The 25,150-nt window shown below is 36.0% G+C and overlaps 3 protein-coding genes across 3 annotated transcripts; 1 reads left to right on the top strand and 2 right to left on the bottom strand.

Annotated features, from left to right (window-relative positions):
* Positions 1-8,892: 8,892 nt before the first annotated feature.
* Positions 8,893-9,483, bottom strand: LOC120350329 (piggyBac transposable element-derived protein 4-like). The gene has a single exon (XM_039422997.1). It carries the CDS (start codon positions 9,481-9,483, stop codon positions 8,893-8,895), a length of 591 nt encoding a protein of 196 aa, XP_039278931.1.
* Positions 9,484-9,619: 136 nt separating this feature from the next.
* Positions 9,620-10,789, bottom strand: LOC120350328 (piggyBac transposable element-derived protein 4-like). Its single transcript, XM_039422996.1, has one exon. The coding sequence runs from the start codon at positions 10,787-10,789 to the stop codon at positions 9,620-9,622; it is 1,170 nt and encodes a 389-aa protein (XP_039278930.1).
* Positions 10,790-18,682: 7,893 nt separating this feature from the next.
* LOC120350327 lies at positions 18,683-20,605 on the top strand. The gene is made up of 2 exons (XM_039422995.1): positions 18,683-18,712; positions 19,641-20,605. Exons 1-2 carry the CDS (start codon positions 18,683-18,685, stop codon positions 20,547-20,549), a joined length of 939 nt encoding a protein of 312 aa, XP_039278929.1. The 3' UTR covers positions 20,550-20,605.
* The last annotated feature ends 4,545 nt before the right edge of the window (positions 20,606-25,150 follow it).

The following is a 25,150-nucleotide window of genomic DNA, read 5'->3' as shown; positions in this document are numbered from 1 at the left end:
AAAATTATTGTCTACGTTCGTCTACTCTCTCCAACGCCATGATCATATCACCCCAGCCCTCATTGCTAGTTCAACATTAAAGCTTCCCGATCAGAGGCTTTTTCGAATAGTCAAGCTTGTTAGAGATATCTTGAAATACTGTAATCCGAACTATTTTAAAGATGATTTCAAATTTGTCTCTGAAGGTAGGAGGATAGATGCTTCACATACTAGAACCGGAGAAAGTACTTTAAGGATACCCAATCATCGAACTACTATTTTCACAAAATCCTTCTTAGTCAGTGCCTGTCGTGCATGGAATACACTTCCTGTTTCTATCAGGTCTATCGAGAGCCGAGCGAGCTTCATACTGACTTTAAAAAAACATATTTTCGAACAAATGACTGAAACTGTCCGGCCCTAGAACAATCACATGACAACCAACCCTCACCCATTCCACCAATATAGACCTTTAAACCATGTTATAGAACGAATTGTATATATTGTATATTGTATCCTAATATATATATATATATTATATAAACTCATGTTATTTCAATTATCCACTGCATACTGCTGTATATTACTGAAAGTTGATAACCCTGATCTACTTTCAGCCTACTTCATCTTATTAATCAATTATTTGATCTTATCTACCTATATAATTATTCTACTTTATCAATTTTCTTTTTTTCCCTTAAATATTCATATTGATTAAAAACTTTTACAATATTTCCATTAATAAATAAATCCTTAGTTTAAATAACAAAATTAACGTTTTGGTAGAGAGTTAGTGGGGAGGATATTTTTAATATTATTTCCAAAGATGGACATTGATATGTCCAAAGCTCCGCCATTTTATGTAGATGCATAACAATATGATTATTATCTGTAGTTATTATATTACAAATTGCTTTTTCATATCATATACAGTTCAATAATTATTTTCTTAGTCTATATTATGTAAATTCATCTATAATTTTGCTGTATTGTAAGCTATTGTATATAAGTGTATAAGCCAGTATGTATTGTAATCTACATAAATAAAGTACTCAATCAATCAATCAATCTCCTGACAAAAAAAGTAAGAGTCAACTTATTGATTTTTTGTTTGCTGGTGAGTGTCTCTTTGACCCAGTCTCTCTCTTTCTCGACAGAATAAAGAGACTTATTGATTTTTTGCTGGTGAGTAGTAGGTTTTTTATGTGTTGCACTTTTGTTTTGATAAGAGAACCATTGTCATTTTTTGATAGTGATGAAGGTGTGTATGTCATTTTTTCAGACATGAGCAGCATCAGTAATACTAATGAGGAGCAGGTGCCCCCAACTTACCTTTCCCCCTATTCACATTCCCCACATTCCCCACCCCCACCATACAGCTCCCAACCATCATTCCCGACACACCCAAACATCCATCCCCCCTCCTCCTCATCACTCTATGATATTGATGATGATAGCACTGATTCACTCCCTTCATCCCCCACATTCGAAATTAACAGACCACAATCCTCAACCCTAGCCCCAGACAGCAGCTTTGAAGAGAGGAGGATAATGACATTTTTAAGGAGCAATGTCCACATCCAGAGTCAGCTCAACATACAGAACATACAAGTTGATGATGATGATGATGATGATGATGATGAGCCAGATCATCGATATCATCTCATGAGTGTATGTTCTGTATGCAGAGAAGTGGATAACTTCATCTGTCTACTCCTCCCCTGCATGCACCTAGCATGCAAAATATGCATGCAAGGTACAAGAAAATGCAGGTATTGCTGCAGATGGATCGATGGCTGGCTTAACATCAGGCAATCTCCTCATTAGCGTCCAATTCCTACCCCACCCAAACCTAGCCTAGCCTAATCCATCCTTACCTTTTCCCTACCAAAAAAAAAACACCATTATGTACGCAGCCTGCCTGGATGAAGGATTTTCCATCACCATCATAATCTCATCATCATGTAATTAAACTAATATACCAATATTATGATCTCACTTTATATAAAATACACACCACACACACACACACACACACACACACACACACACACCACCACACACCACACACACACACACACACACACACACACACAAACACACTCTTTATCTCCTTCTACTCACCTACTACTTCCATTCACTGAATAGCTGGTTTGCCAAATAAATGAATAAAGACAAATAGATTTTGTCTTTATAGCCTAGCCTCTTTTTTTAGTTTATTATCATATGGTCATTTTTTTGTTGTGTTCTTTATGATTCACATGCATTGTTTCTCAGGGAAAAATGAATGAAAAAAACAGCAAAATGTAAAAGGAAGAAAAAAAAATGCCGACGATGATAAAATCACGTGGAAGAATCAATATAAGGATGAAAATGGATTTTATATTGTTAAAGTTCAAAGGGTGGTTCCACTCAACCATGCAACTGGCACCCCCTTCTCTGGTCGTGTGGTTCCATGCAGCACACACGTAACTGGCACCTCCTTCCACCCTAATAATCCTGGCAGTTCATATTACTCTGGTCGTGTGGTTCCACGCAGCACACATGCAACTGGCACCCCCTTCCACCCTAATAATCCTGGCAGTTCATATAGACAACAGGTCCACCAACATGATGATGATGATGAATATGGATACACATCCGAGCTAGAACAGCAGAGGTATATAGCCCCAGAGCACGAATAAGATGTATGGTATCCTTTAATGGAGGAAGGCTTGCCCGATTGGGATATAATACTCAATCGCAATACCAACTACCATTACGTGGGCAGCCTGGATAAAAGGATTTTCCTTCATCATCATCATAATGTTATTAAACTAATATACCAATATTATGATCTCACTTTATATAAAATACACACACACTCACACACACACATTCACACACACACACTCTTTACCTCCTTCTACTCTCATTCACTGAATAGCTGGTTCGACAAATAGATAAAGACAATTAAATTTTGGCTTTATAGCAGTAGTGGTGTTTTGAGAGAGCTGCGTATCCAATAGAAATCGAGGGGTGTGGCCTCCCCCTCCACCCCTTCCCTAGTGTCGGCCATTTTGTCCCCCACCAAAGTCCCCGCCCCAACCAATAGGAAGAGGTTCCCCAGGAAGTGCCAGCCATCTTTGTTGTAGCAGGTGTTCTGTCAAAAACATCTGCCCCAGTCATCCCCCACCAAAGTCCCCGCCCCCAACCAAGAGGTTCCCCTACCCAGGAAGTGCCCCCCGACGGCCATCTTTGTTGTAGCAGGTGTTCTGTCAAAAACATCTGCCCCAGTCACACCTGCTTCAGCAATTAAGTGGTGCCAATTAGCATATTAAAAATATCCCCACATTTAAAATCTTTAAAATCTTAAAAATCACAGATATCTCAAACTACACTACTACTACTAATCTATTTCCCAGTCATATTTTTTTCTTTTTTTTCCTGCATCACTTGGTCGCCTATCACTGAAAATTCTCTTCAAAAACAACTCTTGCACCTGATCAGAATTCAAATTATGTTGTACAGCGTCACTCATGTCAAAGATGTACCTCTTTTTTACATATTGTGCAATCAAATAGTATGAAAAGTTGAACAACTGTTCATTTAAATATTTCTGAAAATCTTCACCTTTCATAATCATCTGCATAATGTCATCTTTTAGCTTTTGGTGAGAAGCTAAATTTTTTTCATCAAGTTTCTTTTGCACCTCAGCAAACATAATATTGAATGATGTTTCTAGATCAACTACTTTCAAATTATAATCTTGCCTGTTAATAAAGTTAAGTTTATTTTGGGCAAGTAGATTGTCTTTTAATTCTTTCAATTTAGTTTCTAGCAAATCTGTATCAATATGTTTTAAACTATTGTTTTTACTTTGTTGTTCACATAATGTCTTCAATTCGTCTGATTTCTGATCAAACAACGACCTACTAACATACTTTACCTCAATATCATCACTAATTGATTTAGACAATGTTTTCAATTGTGAATCGAAATACTGTTTTTGTTGTGCTATCTCCTTCAATATATCAGACATTGAATGCAATTTACTTTCAAACACTTTTTTAGTAATTAAATCAGACTGTAGTTTTTGGAATATACTAGTTGATATTGCAAGTAATTTGCTGTCTAAATATTTCCTATCTACTAAATCAGATGATTCAGTTTGCAATTTAGTGAATATATTTGTTGATATTTCAAGCAATTTACTGTCCAAGTATTCTTTGTTAACTAGCAGTGATGATTGATCAGACTGTAGTTTTTGGATTATACTAGTTGAAACTTCCTTTAATTTACTATCCAAGTATTCTCTGTTAACTAGCGGCGGCGACGACAATGGATCAGACTGTAGTTTAGTGAATATATTTGATGATATTTCAAGCAATTTACTGTCCAAGTATTCTCTGTTAACTAGCGGTGACAATGGATCAGACTGAAGTTTATTGAATATATTTGATGATAATTTCAAGTAGTTTACTGTCTAAATATTCTCTACTTGCTGCCACTAATGACAATGTTGCTTCTGCTGCTGCTGCTGATGATTCTCAACCACTGTTTAAAACTAATGGTGCTGTTGTATTAAACACATGATGTGTCCTACCAAATCGATCTATTGTACTACTCACTGCAGTGGCGCTACTGCCCGACATCTCTATTCTTGTCAAGTGTTAAACACATACTAACGACTAAAAGCAACATTGCCACCTAATATAATACCACTTTCTTTCAGTTCTTCAATAATGGAAGCTATTTCAACTGAATGTGATCTATTTCCCGCCTGCTGTGATGAAAGCAGAATATTTAATCTGTCTATCAGTTCATTTGGATTATCCCAGTAGACATACTGTCGACTAGTAGATTCATTTCTTATAAAACCCATACCACTAACAGCTGCTGCCGCATCATCAATCCTAGATCTTCTTGTTTTCCTACTACTACTCCTCGATGGAAATAAAGATTGAATAATTTGTGATTTATAGCCTGTATTTCTCTTTACATAACCGCGTCTATCTAAATGAGCAGCAGTAAGCTGCAATATATTACGATATTTTCTTAAATCACGTTCTGTGTACAGTTTCTGGTCAGGCTGTTTTTTAAATAGAAGTTCACACAAACCAACCGTTAAACGATACTTATTATTATTGTCGATAATTAAATAACCATTGGCAATACTAATATCCTTTACACCCATATAGTATTCATTTACTTTACTATCATAACATATACCATAAGATATACAATTATTTATTTTTTCATTATGAAATTCACGTATATACTCATCAATAAAATCCACTGTTATTGTTGTTTTATTCAAAATATCACTTACATTAGATCTATTCAAACCCTCATCCACATCCATTTCCTTGCCCGTATCTTTCTCCTCCTCCTCCTCCTCCTCCTCCTCCTCCTCCTCCTCCTCCTCCTCCTCCTCCTCCTCCTCCTCATCGTCCTCTGATTCTTCTTTAAGTCTGCTACTAGTGTGTGCATGTTGTACAAGTGTATCTTTCAATTGTTTTAGTGGATTGATAATTGGTTCTAATGATTTTTGTCTAATCGAATCATTTTCCCTAATCATACTAGTTAATGATCTATGTTTATTAATAATTGACTCACGCAAACCTTTTATCCTGTCAATTACTTTACTAGTATGACGATGATGATGATCACGTTGCACTAGTCCTCGTCTTCGTCCACGTCCTCGCCGCCCTCCTCTTTGTTTTTTTCTTTTTAATTTAATTTTACACATATTGCTAGTAGTAGAACGATAATTAGTTCTTTTACCTACACTGGCTCAACAACAAATGATGAGAATTGACACATGTCAATTGGTGTTGCTATACACACTTGGATCAATATACTTACCAAGACAATTACGATATTTACCAGCATCTGGTTTACACTCAGTGAAAATTGAAATAAAACTATGATTTCCGCCGCTTTGCCATACATGTGAACATAGATTTCTAAATGCAACAAATGTCATATCAGTTCCAACAAAATCTCTAAATATTAATTTTAAATTGTGCATATCCATTTTAAAAATAATCAGCATATTTGCGTTGTCTCTGATATGATGTTTTGAAATTGCGCCATAGCTTTGAATTAAGTACACACAATCTATGCTTTTGTGTCTGCCCATTGTGAAAAAATTACGTATTTGCGGCACACGTGTAACATTCAAATCATCAAATATTATCAGTGAATGAGTGTCGATATCATTCGGTTGCGGTATACTTTCAATATTGTCAGATTTATAGTAGTTTACACACTTGAGTTTTGAAAAAACAACATCCAATAATTTATACTTTTCCTGATACAAAGACTTACTGAACAAGTATAGGTTTTTGAATTTCAATCCATTTTTATTGAATATTAAATTCAGCAGTACATTTGTCTTTCCACAATTTGATGCACCACAAATTAGAATTCTAGCTGAACTTGGCAAAAACTCACCATGCTTTTTTCTATCTAGACAATTTTTGCCCACTTGTTTTGTATCTACAATTAGATTATCAAAGTTAACTATTGCTATTGACTCTTTTGATGACGTCATAATAATAACAACTAATCATTAACTCTTGCTGCGCGCGCGCTTGCTGTTTACACATGCGTGTCTACAGTTCAACTATGCTGTTAACATCGCTACATCCGATGTGTATGTGTGTGTGTGTGTGTGTGTGTGTGTGTGTGTGTGTGTGTGTGTATACTACAAGCGGTTTATGAATGAAGAAAACACGCACATACAATGTTCACAGTTTATTAAAAATACTAGATACATACAAATTTAGCAGCAGCTAAAACAAGTGTGCTGACAATATCTTACAAAGTTGACAATACATAAAAAGTTGAAAATACATACAAAGTTGACAGCTGCATACATAAAAGGTGAAAATATACATACAAAGTTGACAGCTGCAGTAAGGTAAGTGGCGACGAATCTGAGACAGTGATAATACATAGACAAAGTTGACAGTGTTTTTTGCTAATATTATAAAAATTGTAAATTATTACAAAGTGTGTGTCTTTCCCTTCACATAATACAGTATAGCTGTTAGCACCAGCGTCACACGCATAATTAAGATTAGCCATTGACATGCAATAATCTAAAATATAAATTAATATCTTTTCTTTCTTCTTATCATCATCATCATCTTCATCAACATCAGCTACATTAAAGTCTATTGATTTAATTTGCGAGTAAAGTATGTTTAGTTGCATAGAAAATTGAGCACAGATACAAGTATCTACTACATCAAATACGCTGCTTGCATTTTGAATTGCATCTTTTAAATTTTTATATGAACATATACTTAAATGAAACCTACTATCATCATCATCATCATCATCATCATCATCATCATCATCAACAACAACAACATCACTGTAAAATGTTTTTTTACATAAGCTAACTAGAAAGCATTTTTCAATATCAACACGTTTTACACACATCGCTTTAAGCGTACACAAAAGATCAATTATTCTTTTAATAACACTACACGCATCATTACCATTCAGCAAATAGAACAACAGTGGCGCATCCATTGCTATTGACATTATGTTTATATCATATCTGAAACAATATGCAAATAAATTTAATGATTTTTGCGTGTTGCACACAGTTTCTTCTGTTTTACAGACGGAGTAATAATATCACTCTTATCTATCCAGCTAGTTTTATCAAAGCCTAACCATTTAACGAGATATTTATTGTTTGATTTTCGTATTATTCGTTCAACTAATATGTATTTTGTTGGACGGTGTTAAGTTTGTTTTCATCAATTGTTCACTATAAAATCTGCCTTGTATGATTTCATTGTAAGATCGCGAATTACATAGGTTGGCGGTTGTGTGGGAAAAACACCGTGAATTATAAACAGTTCTGGCGACCAATTAATCTAAAACTTTTATCAAAAACCTGACGAAACTTACTTATTCGCACTACGTCGCCTAATGCAAACTTTGGTCGATAAACTGTACGCGGCAGCGATTGTTTTGTCTTTTTCAACTGTAACATGATCAAATGCTTTTCATGACGTCGTCTAACACTGGCCGGTGTCATGCCAATCGCTGAATGAATAGTGTTATTATATTGATAAACAATGTCCGGCAAAATGTTTAACCATTTTTGCGTACCGCTAGCAGTTAGTCGTTCATACAAACGTGATTTCAGTGTACGGTTCAATCTTTCAACAAAAGCTGCCTTAATTTCAGAAAAAAACTGTAATGATTAATGTTTAACCTATCGAATAGTTGTTTAACATCCTTATTGTAAAATTCACGACCTAAATCGCTTTGCACATTTTTTATACCCTTATTTAACACCAATATTCGCGCTAATTTTCGTTCAACTTCTTTTCCTGTTTTAGTTTTTTAACCCTTGGTTACTACAAAGTGCAATATGCCCTTAACTACTACATGAGGTCTCAGAGACCGCATTTTTAAAAATTCATAAAATACTCAAGTATCAACAGTTTAATGATTCTAAAACTAACTATGCATTCTACAACTCTTTTAAAATTATGATAACACTTGGCCCACTCAATTAATCACTTTTTTAATATATAAAAATAATAATATTTAAACCACCTCTTAAAAAGTATGATCCTGAAAAAAAATTTTTTTTTTTATTCTTCTCTCAACTTTTATTGTACTATGATTTTAAAATGATCAAAAATATATGTAAATAATAAGAATAAATTACTGTGGACCTCATTGCTCTTCATACAACCTTATTTTTAAACCTCAAACTCTGCATAACATTTTTGGTTTTACAAAGGAAAAATAATAGGCTATAGTTTTTATAATGATTTATTATGATTCATAAACTGATATAGTACTTCTAAATAATATTGTGCCAACATAATATTATTATTGCAAACTTACAAGTTATCAGAATTTTCGTATTTCCCAACAGATATTGATGGAGTACTAGTCCCTATCTGCTTTACACTTCACACAAAGTTTCTTTGCACATTGCAAGCATATTGGCTTGTTGCAAATGCAGCATGGATATCTTGTTTTCCTTTTCAGGCGAGGTGGGCAGGTGTGGCATGTTAATTTATCTTTGAAAAACTCTTCTTGTTGTCCTGGTACCGGTAGTGGATTCTGGATTTGAAGTATACGTTTGATGGCGAGCTTCATCTCTTCTGTTACATGATGTCCTCTATCCAGTCTCTTTTGTAGTAATGGAGAAACAAGTGATTTGGCCAGAACCTTCATGAACTCCAATCTGTTCATGTCAGGAGTATTTTTGTAGGCTTTGTAGAGGACGAATGCATTGACCCCAGCTGATATATTCAACAGTGCAAAAAAAATGGCCATTGGCCACCTTCGTGACCGCCTTTGTGTTGAGTAATTAGAGCACATCTGATCAACCGTGTCAACACCTCCCTTTGTTCTGTTGTACTCTGCAATAATCTCTGGTTTGTTGATGGTCTCGTCTGTGCCGGGGCCATGATGCATTGAAGACACCAAAATGACAGCCTTCGACTTTTTCGGTACATAGGATAGTAGAGTCATATTTTCTGTATAACCGTACAATGCCTCGTTCTCCTCTCTGCATCTGTTGGGTTGGAAAGACACTGGTATTTCGGTTTTATTTTTTTTTAATGTTCCTACATACGTCATTCCTCTCCTACGTAACTCTTCACAAGCTCTATGAGCTATACCAATTGTCAGCGGTTATATTTCTGTTGGTTCCTTCTATTGATTCAGTTAATCGTATTACAGCTTGAGTAGGTTTCAGTAGTTTTTGATCTTGATCTGATAGGCCTTCACCATCACTCCCTTTACCAGTATATAAATAGGCACTGTAGAGGTAATTCGTTTTCGCATCTGTGAGGCATTGAATTTTCAGCCCATATTTTGCCGGTTTGTTTGGTAGGTACATTTTGAAGGAGCACCTACCTCTGAAGGGGACCAGCATTTCATCGACACAACAGGATGTCCCCACTGTGTAGCATAGCTGGCTGTTCTCAATGAATTTATAAAAAATATTAGAAATTGCAGCCTCTTTCACATCTTTCTTTCTATCATCTCGGTCATCTGGGTTGTCGAATCTGAGTGTATGCAAAAGAAATAGGAACCTTTCTTTTGACATGGTACAACGAAAAAGTTCCCGGCCGGTTCCATCAGTTGCAAATATACTATCAACTGATTCATTTCCACTCTTGAATACTGCACTGTAGATAAGTAGTCCAATAAATCCATACAATTCTGTATAATCAGCATCATGAATGAATGAAGTTGGATTTTTGTAGCGTGGTCTTATTGATGCAATTTTTTTATTGGTCCATAACAATATCTCATCAATAATATCCTGTGTGAAAAGTAGTTTCCATACATCTATAACTTCAGGGTTGTCTCCCAGATTTGAAGCATGGGCCTTCAAACCTGGTAATTGTGTGACAATATTCTCTCGCCTAGTTCGAACAGCTTGATTTGGGAATTCTTTCTTCCATTTGAATCCTGAGACATTTTTTTTAATCATTTCTTTTGTTCTACGCCCAAAATAGAAGAGATTTCTTCCTCGCTGCAAGTTGTTGCCATCGTCAGTTGGAATGTCACCCCCCACTAAATTTTCATTAGAAGCTGAAGAAGTGCTGGTATTGGCTGTCAGGTCATTATTTTCTGAGTCACTTTGATCTGTGTCTGTAGCATGATCACTTTCCTCCAAGTAGTCAGGGTCATGGTCACTGTCATCAATGTCCTCCTTGTCTAAGTCCTCGTCTAAAATGTCAATCAAAATGTCTTCTAATTCGGTAGGGTTCACAGCTTCCTGGTCTTTGGGAGCGCTCCTCTTTCGTTTCCCACGAGAAGTTTCCATCATAAAAACTTGAAAGTTTGATATAACTGTATGGAAAATAATTAGAAACAATCACATGTTAAAACTACAAAACGTAAGGTATGGAAGTGTCCATCATAAAAATGTGTAAGTCCGCTAACAGAGACAGCAGCAATAGTAACAGTACCACTACAATACGTCTCATAGACCGCAGCAAAAGTAACGGATTCACTACAACACGTCTCTCAGACCGCGATTCAAAAATATCTCGACACGATGGCTGAACTGAATGGTGACTTATTGTCAACTGAACAGTGGGTGGGTAGACAAGAAGGTAGCTGGAGTGAGGGAGAATCAGGATGGCCGGTTAGGGAATTCTGTAGGTTGAAATTTCCCTCGCGGTCTGAGAGACCGCTTGTAGTAATTAAGGGTTAATGGTTCAGCAAAAGCATAATGTGAAAAACAATTAATTGCAATCAAAACATAACGATAGCCGTTGTTTGCTCTAGCAAATTCTGGCAATTCAATTAAATCAATTTGAATGAGGTCTTTTATTTCCTTTTAATATATATTTACGTCTGTTGAATTTTCTTCGCGCTGGACGGTGTAATTCCTGAGCAATTTTCTGTTTCAAATCTGACATATTTTGCGGTTTCGTTCTCCCCTACACGAATGTGCGTGCGTGCGTTATTGTTTTTGCTAGAGTTCAGTCACACCTGCAGCACTGCTCTGTTGTCTTCAACAGCGATCTTTCTTTGTCTTCTTCTTCTTCTTCTTCTTTAGACGGATGTTGTTTCTGCCGCCTTCTTCTTCTTCGTGTTCGACACTGAGCTGTGTCGGAGCGGTGCTTGTTGAACTGGTTTCACTAATAGCTTCTTGCTCCACTTTCCTCTCTCTCTCACTCTCACTGCTGCGATCAATCTGGCGTAACACCAGTCCCGCTAGCCGTGCTGCTGCTGCTATCAATATCTTCTCTTCTTCTCTCTTCTATTAAATAATGACCCCACGCTTCGTATCTATACCGTTTGATTCAATGTATCTTTTTGTGTCAAATGGTGATAATGCAACTTTGGCACACGATATTGATAAATATCATGTGAATAACTGCGTAATTGTGAAAAGCATTCACGTTGAACTAATCTATCTGTCAGACATTTCATGTACATATCATATCTTAGTTTATTGTTTATAATTGTTCTTGCTACGCTTTAGCTGCGTGCTTACTAAATTTTCATAAGAACTATCCTTAATACTACTACTACTATTACTACTACTACTGCTGCTGCTGCTACTAGCACTACTGCTTAGTACCTATTCAAAACTGTAAAGTTTTGCACGAAGACCGCAAAAAGCGGTAATAATGCCAGATTTTAATTCATCTTAAATGTGCCAGGCACACCATGGTTCAATTGACTATAACAACAATGTGTGACAGGATAAGCACTTGTGTCAAAATGTTGAAGATTTTGTTTGATAACTGCATAGATATCGTCCGATTTGATATGATATAGCAACAAGTCTGTATCGGTCATGCATAATTTAACACAGCTTGGATCGAACATTTTCAAGAAAATGTTGTAGTGGAAATTGAACATTGTAAATTTACTCAAATCAAGAATTGAAAAACCAGCATAAATTGGTCGATCTAATTTTATTTCTGTTTTACACATTTGTACAGCGACAATGTCTTTGTCAAACACAATCCATCGTTTACAGCTTGGTTTTGCAATCAAACTTTCCAATTTTTTCTGACAAGTAATTAGCTTAAAATCTATTCTTTCCTATTATTCTCCATCAACTTTCCGAACAGACTATTTGAAAGAAATTTAAAGAGGGTACGTTCAAATGAATTTTTTGCTTCCTTTCTCAGTTGCGCATTCAAATCAATAAACGGTTTAAGCCAGTATGACTGATGAAAAGCGATTACTCTATGTACAGCAGTCAATTACATGCCCAAGCTTAAATAAAGTTTCAAATTTCTATAGTGGAGTACATATCGTTTACGATTATAAAGGGTGGCTAAAAGATGTGATGACGCGGCGGCGGTGCCGGTGTTGGGAGACGGGCGGCGCGCGGCCGCTTCTCTGCGCAGAGCAACAGTGTTGTCTGTTTGATATGAAGAGAACAGGTTGTAAGGCGGCTGATCTTCTAATGGTGCCAGGGGGAAGCTGTTATGTAATTCGTGTAAATTAACTGGATAGGACAGGTCTGCTTCAACTATATAGCCAGTCTCGGCTTCATCGTGAATGCTTGTAAAATCGCCTAAAGCTGTAATTTCATCTTGTGATAAAAATCTGAAATTTGATTCAGGTAGCTCGTAGGCAATCATTGTATGTGCGTATAAGCTTGTACAATCAAGATAGAGCAAAAAAACTATTTTCAATAGCTGGGTTATAATTGCGACCATATATTATTGTTTGCGACTGCATGACGGTGGGGAATAACTGACAGACCACCGCGTAAACCAGATTCTATGAGCAAGTTCATATCAGCATTGCTAATTAATTCTAAACGTACTTTAGTCAAATATACATTGCATTCAACGAAAAATGTGGTAACGATACAAAGTGTGATACATCCAGTTTGTAAATTGCAAAAAATACAGTCCTAAAATTTTGAAAAATATCTGCCAGCAGTAAGCAATCTGACAAAAGGTAAAGATCATGATATTCACCCAATGAGTTTATGTTAAATTCGCGCCAAACTTTCTGTGCATGCTCGTAATCGTCTACTTGCAATGCTGTATTACTAAGTGTACTGTAAAATGAGTCAATTGCTGGCAATTGCTGTTCTTCAAATTTTTCAGCATCTGTTATGTACTGATACGGGTATCATTATGCCGATTATTTGAATTTGGGCTGTAATTCAGTTACTGTGATTCTCTATTTTTCTCTATATATGTTGCAAAACCTTACTGCTCCTTATCTTTCAATTCCGTATTTCCTGTAATATTTAAATGGGACTATTCGAATTCTCCTATAACCTATATATACATTATGAAGACATTATTATTATTATATTATTCTGTATCAAAGTGTAGGAACTTCCTCACTTCCTACATGGAGGAATCGCCCTAGCAGTATAATAGCAGCCAACTGACTATTGTTAGGTGTTATGAATAGCTTAGGTTTGTTAGGAGTGTCACACAGCATAGAGTCTCGTCTCCATGCTCTCTTCTACTAAAGTTTAAAGTTTTTTATCGATAAAGTGTATCATCATTGTCTCCTTTTGAATAACTTATTCTGTTACTATTTTTATGGCAAGTTTTTTAAATTGTGAGTATATAGAGGAAGGGGGTTTTTCACAAACATTATTGAAAATCTGGGAACCTGAATCCATTAATTTGAAATAGGCATTCAAACTTTTCCATTTGCATTCATGAACATTGATTATTTCCTTTTATTTTTCAGGTTATGAAAACTAGTGGAATTGTTGAATCTTTGAATATTAGTGGAACCTGTGAAACTGGAAAATCTGATGTAGAGGATGGAGTTGCACATCTTCATGAGGTTAGTAATAAATCGAATTCCTATCATTTGACTGAATTTATTGTCTGACACACAACTATTTCTGTAATAGCTGTGCAGCTACAGGAACAAGGTGGCACAAATCCTATGAAATTATAGAATGAACAATTTGAGCTTCATGTGACACAATAATTTACATCATTATGATTCTCTGAGACTGCAATAAAAAAACTGCATTGAAAAATTGAATAATCACTTGAATAAATATTTTTTTAAATTTGAGACATTTGGGGTTTGAATATTGAGAAATATATAAGCCAAAAACGGCCATCTTGGGCCCAATTCATACAGGTCGGGCATGCAGCTTGGCGGAGATCTCGTGCATGCACAGCTTATAGGATCCCAAAAACATTCAGCCAATCAGAAACCAAACTGATGTCTCTGCCACGCTGCTCCCCTGACCAGTATGAATTGGGCCTTAATCTTGAAAATGATAGACCCTGTTTATTCCAATATGGCAATCATCAAATCAATCTTTTTGAGAAATATCTTGAATAATTTGAGATAAACTATAATAATATCGAGTGACCTGGCAGGCTCAGATCTGGTGTCAGAGATTTCAGGGTCTCTGACATGATCTAATGATTGCTTTTTAGGCAGGCGGGACTGACGACTTAACGTGTCCATCCAAAACATGGGAGTGATCCAAGATAAATATCTTGCCGGGGCTGGGATTTGAACGCAGACCTCTGAATTATAAAGCCAGCATCTGATCCACTCGACTATGTCCACTCCCGATGAACTATATTAAATAGAAGCAATTATTTTCATTGATACAATTGATAATTTGTTCAATGCAATGTTGGGTCCTTGGATACTTTTTATAGTATTAAAATTCATTAACAAAGATAATACATAATTTGGTACAGTATTCATATGGAGTATAACAACTATAATACTTGAATATTTATACTGTATATTTCAAAAGTTCATATTTCTGTATATTTCACCTAAAATTCAAACCTGTATATTTTGTTACCTATACACAAATCAAGTAAATAATTTAATCTCTCTCTGTCACACACACACCCACAGTCAGACTATGACACTAAACATACTTGCTTACATTCTAATCAGACTGCAATAAAATAATTTGCTTACTGTAAGAGAGTCTTTGCACTTTTATTTAATTTATTATTTTACTCAGTATGTTATAATTTCAGTTTGAATAGAGTTCAAATAATATGTTTCAGGCTCAGGCTACAGGAGAACAGAAGAAAATTCTTCAGCTCGAAAATGTTGTCTCCTCACTGAAAGCACAGCTCAAGGAGAAAGAATCGATGATGGAGGTAATCCTGAATGAAGATCAGATATCTGCTTTGAAACACACGCCAAACTTAGAATCCAAGATGCCAATTGCCAAGACTCCCTTCCAGATGGTGTAATTGAAACAGTTTTTCCCGAAAGTTCAAATCTGGACAGTGAGGATTTGAACTTATTGTTCAATATTGGGGGGAGCACTACGCTTGCATTGCTGAAAAATATCAAATGTGTGAACTGTGCTGCGTTCCTGAATCTGGGGGATACTGAAAATAACTGGCGAACATTTTATGTTGACTATCTTAACATTGGAAATTTGAAGATGCCAAATGTTGAACTATTCAAATTGATAATCAATTGTGAATTTTATTTCGTAAATTTGGAACACACATACAGAAAAATGGATTGGATTCTATCAGTAAAAGAATTGTGAAAGACATTGCTGCAGTAATACCCGAATGCTGTGATTTAAAAAGTAAAATTGTGAAACATTTCTTCACAGTAAGATGCTATGCATTTGTCAACTTCGATCAGAATGCTAACAGGAAGTCGGAAATGTATGGAACTTCATCCAAAAAGATGAAGTACTAGTTATATATGACTAGCTTATCTGGCGAACTTAATTTCCTATCCGGCATGTTAATTTCCACTTACCACCGCAGAAGCAGCATCACTGTGATCTCCACAGTATATTGCTTGTTGGAAGTTTGGCAGAAAAATTAACTCAAGAGTCATTTCTGTGTTAGTTTAATTTCCAATAAGAATAATAATTCACATTTCACAATAACAAAATAGAAATTCATATTATTACAGGACTTCATGTTCATCAGCGATACACATATATCGAATCATACCTAACTACAGGAGAAAATATCTCTTGGTAATCCTCACCAGCTTTTTGAGAAAAACCTTTTGCACAAAGTCTTGCTTTAAATCGGGGATTAACTGATTCATGAGACTTTTAATCTTAAAAACCCATTTACAATTGATAGCTTTCTTATTTTCAGGTAAAGTAACAATATCCCAAGTATTATTATCAGAATGAGCTTGCAGCTCCTCATCAATTGCAATTTTCCATTTATCAGCATTTACATCAGAAATTGCCTGACTATAAGTTTTAGGCTCATCACAATATGCAAGGCAAAGATCAAATCTTACTGGAGGTTTAATTGAACTCCTATCTCTTAATTATAGTTATCAGAATTCGAACTATTTGTACTAGTAGTGGGACCAGAACTCTCATTATTCTCAACATCATGAAATTTACATTATCCTCAGCATATTTACATTTTCTTGATTTTCATCAGCATTTTCAGGATTTTCGTTTACATTTTCAAAGTTACCTACATCAAAGTCAATAAGTATTGAATTTTGTTCATTTTATCCATGGAATTTGAATTTCATTGAATGTTACATCTCGAGAAATTTTTATTTTATTTGTTTTCAAGTCAAGAAGTCCTGTAATTAGTAGAATCTTTATCATACCAACAATAGAATTTCTTATTTTGATTTTGCCCCATTTATTTCTGAATTGTTTAGGAATATGAGCAAAAGCCTCACATCCAAATATTTTCAAATGGGAAATTTGGGGTTTCTTATTATACCAATTTTCAAAAGCAGTTGAATCAGTTTGAGAAGATGGAACCCTATTCAAGATATAAACAGCAGTACTAACTGCTTCAGCCCATAACTTCTTGGGCAAGTTCTTAGCAATAATCATTGATCTTGCACTCTCAACAATTGTTCTGATTTCTCTCTCAGACCTACCATTCTGTTGAGGAGTGTAAGGAGCAGAAGTTTGTAGTTGAATACCTCTGGATGAGAGATAATTTTCATGGCTAAATTTGTGTATTCAGTTCCATTGTCTGAACGAATTATCTTAATTCTCTGTTTGAACTTATTGTAAATCATGGCTTCATACTCTTTGAAAATTTCAAAAGTATCACTCTTATTTTTCAAGAAATAAACATGTCGAAAACTGATATATAATCCTTAAATAGCAAGAAATATCTAGCACCTCCTACTGAAGTTTCAGACATTGGTCCACAAATGTCCGTATGAATCATTTCACCAGGTTTCATATTTCTGTCATATTTAGTTGTTTTGAATGGCATTCTAGACTGTTTACCATACAGACAAGGTTCACACAAAAAGTTTTCATTATCAACAGATTTTACGTTAGGTATCAAATCATTTTTGATTGCATTTTTAATCGAATTACAATTAATATGTCCTAGGCGAGCATGCCACAGTTTCAGATTGTTACATGAAGCTACATTTAACTCATAAGTTTTTACTTTAAATAGTAAACGGAACAGATTGTTACTTTGTTTCAATCCAGTAGCAACTAATTTAGAATCATTAGTGAATATGTCAACTCTGTTGGAGTGGAATTTCAATTCTAGACCTTTCTCAGTACAAGCGCCTATTGAAAATAGATTTCAATCATAGTCTCGGAAATATTTTCACCTATGTCCTTTAGTTGACGTGCCAGGTTTTCAATTTTTGTAATGTGTTGCACCATGGTATCACCAACAGTCATTTTATATTCATGGAACTTAGTCATCATAGATAACTTATTCGCTGCACTCTTCTGTTCATGGATAGCACTTAATTTTGACCACATTTCATCTGCAGTTTCACAAGTCAGAAGTTGTTCGAGCTGTTGATAGTCCATTTGGCCATTTGCACTGTGCATGAAACGTCACACTATAATCGAATGCAAGCAATATCATGTCGCTCGATGCTTTTATAATTTTGAGCCGCTCGGTACCATCAACTGTCAGTTGTTATCACGCAGAACATGTGGGGGTTGCAATAATTATATAAGTATGCATGTGCACTGCACAATGAAAAATTAATATCTTTCACTCAGCTAGCAGATGTTAAGTCCGTTACAGAGACACGCAAGGTGCACACATTTTGGCCGTTCCTTAAGAATTTGCAAACGTTTCCTTATCAGTGTTCCGTACATCTGTACTAAATTTCGCATACAACATATGCACAAAACAGATATACTTTCTTTGAACTTCTTACCATCTATATTCATCAAGTTGATAATATATAATGACGAAAAACTGCGTCCTTCTGTTAGTATCAGTTGAAACTCCTACAACACTACGACAATGTCAGCAGATCAATCCTCGCTATGGCAGCGCCAATCAACAGCGAAACCAATGTCAGTTTATTTTTCCATTTACTCAACTAGCAAACTGACTTGAAATACATTCTTCTAATGTCCCCTAAAACTGATTACCCAAATAACACTCTAGGTGGATGTCTTTGTTGTTCTTCACACGTACAAACTACTGCTAATTAAAACTTTGCGCAACTGGAATACTTATCACACACACACACTGCTAATAGGTTATGTCTTTATCATCTTCTTCTTCTTCTTCTTCTTCTTCTTCTGCTTCACACACTTGACTTTTTTTAACAAAATCGCAATTTGGCGATGATTGAATGTGTAAATCCCTCAATTGGTATTTATTGATCGATGTGTCTGCCCACATATGACAACCACTGCAAATAAGACCAAATCCATTCGAATTTGAAAAATCAATACCATAATAAAATCCCTCACTTGCTAACTGTTTGAAATTTTTCGGCAAACATTCCATTTTCATAAATGAATTTTCACGTTCGTATTGTTCATTGTAGTCTGGTTTTTTCTGAAAAGTTGACGTTGTACGAATATTACCAACAAGATAATTGTTTATGAAGCCGCACTTCGGTGACCATTTTTTATGTTCAAAAATAGCATAATCACTCACTTCCCAATTTTCCAAAACTACATTGCAAAAAACACATTTTGTTCTATCGAAAACTTTTAAAAAGTAGAAGCCGGCCTCTGCTAAATGATTCGTTTTTGGATATTGATGCGGCCAAATAGTTTTATTACCTTCAAAAAATGAGTCAAGCCTATCGATTTCTTTAAAGTAATTTACCGCTTTCTTCTCATCACTATCGTTGTTGTCACTGTTGATGATGTCACTGTTGTTGGAACAATGAATGCAACGCTTTCTTGCTCGCGGCAACATTTTCAAACACCAACTGTAAAAAATAGAAAATAATATATTTTTGCTAAACTTGATTTTTTTCTACAGGAAATTTACACTAACGAGTTGTGGTCCGAGGACGGGGCAATGGCTATGCTGGAGGCTGAACTATTGAGAAGCGACGCCGCACCTGCCGACGCCGGCGTCGACCTGTTTGATGAAGACAACTCATTAATGGAACTATTGACCAGAGCTGAGAAGCAACTCAAGGAACAAAACCTCTGGCAGTATCCACTTCATCAAACGGTTCGACGCCAGCAACAGGTTTCCAGCCCCGATCACCCTCCCCCTTCATCGCCGCATTGCCAGCAGCTTGTGGTATACACGTCGCCACCACCCGCCACCCGAGCTGCTGCGATCCCCCCCGCCTTCACCGTCACATCACACCAACAAGTCCGGATACCCCCCGCCCCCACAACAAGAATCCCCCCCGCCTTCACCGTCACATCACACCAACAAGTCCGGATACCCCCCGCCCCCACAACAAGAATCCCCCCCGCCTTCACCGTCACATCACACCAACAAGGATGTCCCCCCGCCGCCGCCTCCGCCACCGCCGCTCATCCTTATAGACGTCCACGCGCAATCTTAGGATCTAACTCTATGCGGCATGAATTTGATTTCGATGGTCTGATAAGGTTTTCAGATCCATCCCGACGTCGTACAATTGCGTTAAAACATTTATCCGATGCATTTCAGTATCCTGTTTTAGGTGCGCGTGTTGTGCGCTCCTACAACAAGGATGCTGTTATCATTAGGGTAGCAAATGTAGGACGTCGGGGCAACGAAGATGCCGAAATTGAAACTTTCATGCCGCATAGATTTACTGCTAAGATTACGCGTGCGAATGTGCAGTCATTTAATTCAGGTTGCCACAATTTAATAATGCAAGTTGTTCACAGCGAAGGTCGTTCCTCTGATATAAGGCTGAATCGACGGTCGCGGCAGCGGCCGTAGATTCAGCTGATCAGAGGAACATTTTTAAATTAATAATATTTAAAATTTTAATTTTTTTTTTTTTTTCAAATTGTGGCAATTTGAATTAAAGGATTAGGTTTCTTATAAATTTATAATTAATTTCTTATAATAAATTATATATATATGTTGATTATTGCACTTCATTTAACTTACCTTGTGTGTGTGTGTGTGTGATCAACAACTGTGCACAACTGATGTACAATCATTGTTCTGCATGACTATTTATAGTCAAAGGTTAATGACTCAGACATGTTCAGACATGTCTGGTCATGCATAGCTGCACACACGCGTCATACATGAATGCATTCAGTTGCATGTCACTGCAAACTTAGTTTGCCAGCAGACACGATGGGAGTCAAGTCAATAGGACAAGAAATGAAAATAATCATAGTATTTGTTACATTCATAATATACACAATTAGTATGATATTACTCTTATACTATACTCTGAGTACTTGTACATTGCACAATATTAGAGTTGAAAATGTGTTAAATTTTTCATCATTAAACCAATCTGTAAAAGACAGCAGCAGCAGCAGTACTGCCAATTTAAGCGTAAAAGCTTATAATAAAGCACATATATTATCTTATATAAAACTATGTGTTCAATCTCAAATGAATTATAAAACATCGAAATTATTTGATGATGGACTAGACAAATGGTATGCTTATATGAATGATCAACGTAAGGTTATTTGTAATTTTTTTAACAATTATACAGCATTGAACAGTTGTATAAACATAAACCCATCGTCTGGTGATAGTATTTCGAATTTTCTACTAATAACAACATTACAACTTTGTAATATTTTTGATAGCGAGCCGGAGCCGACAACGGTTAGGTCTTAAGGGGATTAACTAATTTCTATTTAGTCAGGTTTCAACATTGCTATTGAAAGGATGGTAGCAAAAAAGACTTGTCGTCGTCGTCGACGAGTGCGACGTAAAATTGGCACTGGTATTTTATCGAAACTTAGCAGATTTGCATCAACCGCCCTTAATAAAATTGTCGATACATTACCCCTGGAGTTGCATATCCCCTCCTACCGCTTTTGCGGACCCGGCACCAAATTAGATAAAAGATTAAGGAGGGGGGACAAAGGAATAAATAGTCTGGATGAAGCATGTAAAGAGCATGATATAGCGTATGCGCAGAATAGTGATAATTCGTCGCGAAATGTGGCTGATCGTCGTTTGGCTGATAAAGCATGGTCTGTTTTTAAAAATCCAAACACAGGTTTAACTGAAAAAGCAGCCGCATACTTAGTTACAAATTTGATCAAAGCTAAAGCTGCCTTTGGTGGGGGTAGAGTACAACGGAGGCGGCGGCGGAATAATAGAAGAGAAGGTTGGAAAAATAATTCATCACTACAAGAACAAAGAAGTGCACATTTACGACAAAAAGCAATTAAACATTTAAGTAAGCACATAGCTGGTCAAGGTTTTTATTTAAGACCATATGCGCCCTTGTATAAAGGCGGTAGAATCATTGAAACACCTTCACAAAGAAGAAGGACAACAAAGAAGAAGAGGACGAGGAGGAGGAGAAGAGCGCCAAAGAAAGTGAGAAAATGAAGATTAATATACAAGGACCACTGTCAAATTATGATCTACTAGATTGGGCTGATATTTTAGATATTAAATTGCGTGGTATTTATATGATTGATACATTGCCAAAAAGAATTAATTTAAATGAAAAATCGATCATAAATTTAGACTCGATCATGAACAGTGGAACACACTGGGTGGCTTACAAAAAACATGCACAAAAAGTATATTATTTTGATCCAATTGGTAATTTACAGCCGCCCATACAATTGATAAACTATTTCAAACAACAACCAAATGTTGAAATTTATTTCAATTATGATCAATTACAAACACTAAATAGTAATGTATGTGGTCATTTTTGTCTTTTATTTCTTGCAGATGCGTTATAGCAGACAGTTCACTTGTAGATGTGTATGAAAGAAGGTGGTGGTAAAACAGTAGTAGTACACAATGGTTGTAATAACATTATCATCTAAAGACAGTAGCAGCAGCAGCAGTTGTTTAATTGAAGTACTTCCCACTGTACTAGAGCTAGACGCACGCTATCAATATGAAATTGGATTGATTAATTTATGGACATACAATAGTGTACCGAATATAATTAAAAATGTCAACTCATCTTTTAAGTATGGTGATAGCTTGATTGATTTGGATACAGGCTCCTACGAAATTGATCGTATAATAAATGAAATAAAGAGAAAATTGAACGTTGATAGTTCAAATCTAATTATACAAGGAAATAATACGACAATGCTATGTGAATTGAAAGCGGATAAAGATGTTGATTTAACAATGAACACATCACTAGCCGATATACTCGGTTTTGATAGAGAAATTCTTGTAGCAAATAAATGGCATTATTCTAAACGTTTAGTATCCATTACAAATATAACATCGTTCCAGGTTACTTGTAATATTGCATGCGGCAGTTATCGAAATGGGCAAGAGGTTCATACAATTTTTGAATTTCTACCAAAGGTTGCACCTGGTTTTCTAATAAATGAATCACCATCGCCAATTATTTACTTTCCATTAAACACGCACAGAATTCAATCTATTGTAATTCAAGTAGTTGATCAGAATGGTAAACTAGTTGATTTCCGCGGCGATAGTATAACAATAAGAGTACACATTAGAAAGAAGGAATAGAGAGAGAGAGAGGCGGCGGTGGATCAAGCATGTGTTAGAATGATGTGAGCATTAGTCACGCAAACAACACAAGCGAGAGAGCAAGAAGGAATCGCGCTACAGAATGGGTTTTGTTGTGTATAACAACCTAGGTGCGGCAAGTAGGAGGGAGTGGAGTGGCGGTAGGACTGCTTTTAGCATGCAGCAACCGACACCGGTTAGTACTTATCAGTCCGTGAAACTGATAACACATAATCGAGCAAGGTTTTTAGAAAAGCTTGGTTTTAAAGTGAATTGGAAATATGTCATCAAAACACGCGGCCGCAATTAGTGACATACTAAATGTTGAACAAGACATACACTATTATTCAGATATAACAAAATTTGATTATCATACGCATGCGCCGTATGGTAATTTGAAATTTAATAACAATGATGAAATACGTTTGTCGAAATCGTCTCATGACCTTATTTCATTAGTTGCAAAATCTTTTCTTATTGTTGAGGGGAAAATTACATGTACAAAACCGCCGGCAAAAGACAAACCTGATGATCCGCCGGTCGAGGCTGTATATACGCTCAGTTCAAATGCAGTAGCACATATGTTTGATGAGATACGATTTGAGTTGGCAGGTACAGTCGTTGCAAAGAGTCGACTAGTAGGTATTACTTCTACTATTAAATCATATTTAGTGAAACAACTAAACGATAAAAATACATATAATTTAGCAGGTTTCACTGATAGTGCATCAACACTAACTAATAATACTTTTGCTTATTGCGTACCGTTAAAATTACTTCTGCCATTTTTCGAAGATTTTCAACATGTAATTTTGAATATGAGACAAGAGCTTGTGCTTTTGAGATCCGCAACAGATATTAATTGTATTCAGTCGCCGCAAGCAACATCAATGTCATTGGAAATAACAAAATTGCTTTGGAAAGTGCCCTATATTCATGTAGATGATCATTTAAGATTGAAATTTCTGAAAATTGTTGATCAGGATAGGCCATTGAAAATTGCATTCAGAAAATGGGATATCCACGAATATCCTCAGCTGCCGAACAGTGTTAGCACGATTTGGACTATAAAGACGGCTTCAAAAGCTGATACACCGCGATTTGTAATATTAGCATTTCAGACAAACAGGAAAAATGTAATGGGAAAGTCAATGTCGAAATTTGATATGTGCAAATTGCATGATGTTAAACTTTTCCTGAATAGTGAATATCTGCCGTATGATCGTATAAATGGAAACAAACAACTTTTGTACAAAATGTTTATTGAATTTGCGCCCAGCTATTATAATTTAGGACTTCATACTGATTATGGTACAGTTGTAGATTATAAAACTTTTACTGATTGCTGTCCAATAATTGTACTAGATTGTTCACATCAAGCTGATCATTTAACATCGTCAACAGACATTCGATTGGAAATGGAGTTTACAGAAAATGTGCCAAATTTAACGACTGCATATTGTATTTTGATAAGTGACACATTAGTAGAATACAAACCATTGAGCGCATTAGTTCGTGAAGTACAGTAATTTGACGCAAGAGCGAGCTATGCATGACGAAGGAGGAGGGGGGTATATAAAAGTGCGTGTATGAACAGTAATTACATCAGTGTTCAGTTGTAATGTGTTCTAATAGCTTGAATAATAACATAGATATTCCTCAGTCGTCGTCGTCGTCGTCGTTATCATCATCATCATCATCATTGTCATCATTGACAAAAGCAAAATTTGATGCATTTGTACATAGAATGTGTGCATGCACCGACGGACAACAGAAAATGGACGATGATGAGCAAGTATCAACAAAATTTCGAGACTTTGGCATACAATGCGACTTGGATAAAGAAGAAGAATTGGAGAAGGAGGCAGCAAGAATTAAGG

The sequence above is a fragment of the Nilaparvata lugens genome, chromosome 3, assembly GCF_014356525.2.
Source record: "Nilaparvata lugens isolate BPH chromosome 3, ASM1435652v1, whole genome shotgun sequence".
NCBI lineage: Eukaryota > Metazoa > Arthropoda > Insecta > Hemiptera > Delphacidae > Nilaparvata > Nilaparvata lugens.
Note: the sequence above shows the minus strand (reverse complement) of the source record. Positions and strands in the feature narration are given on the sequence as shown.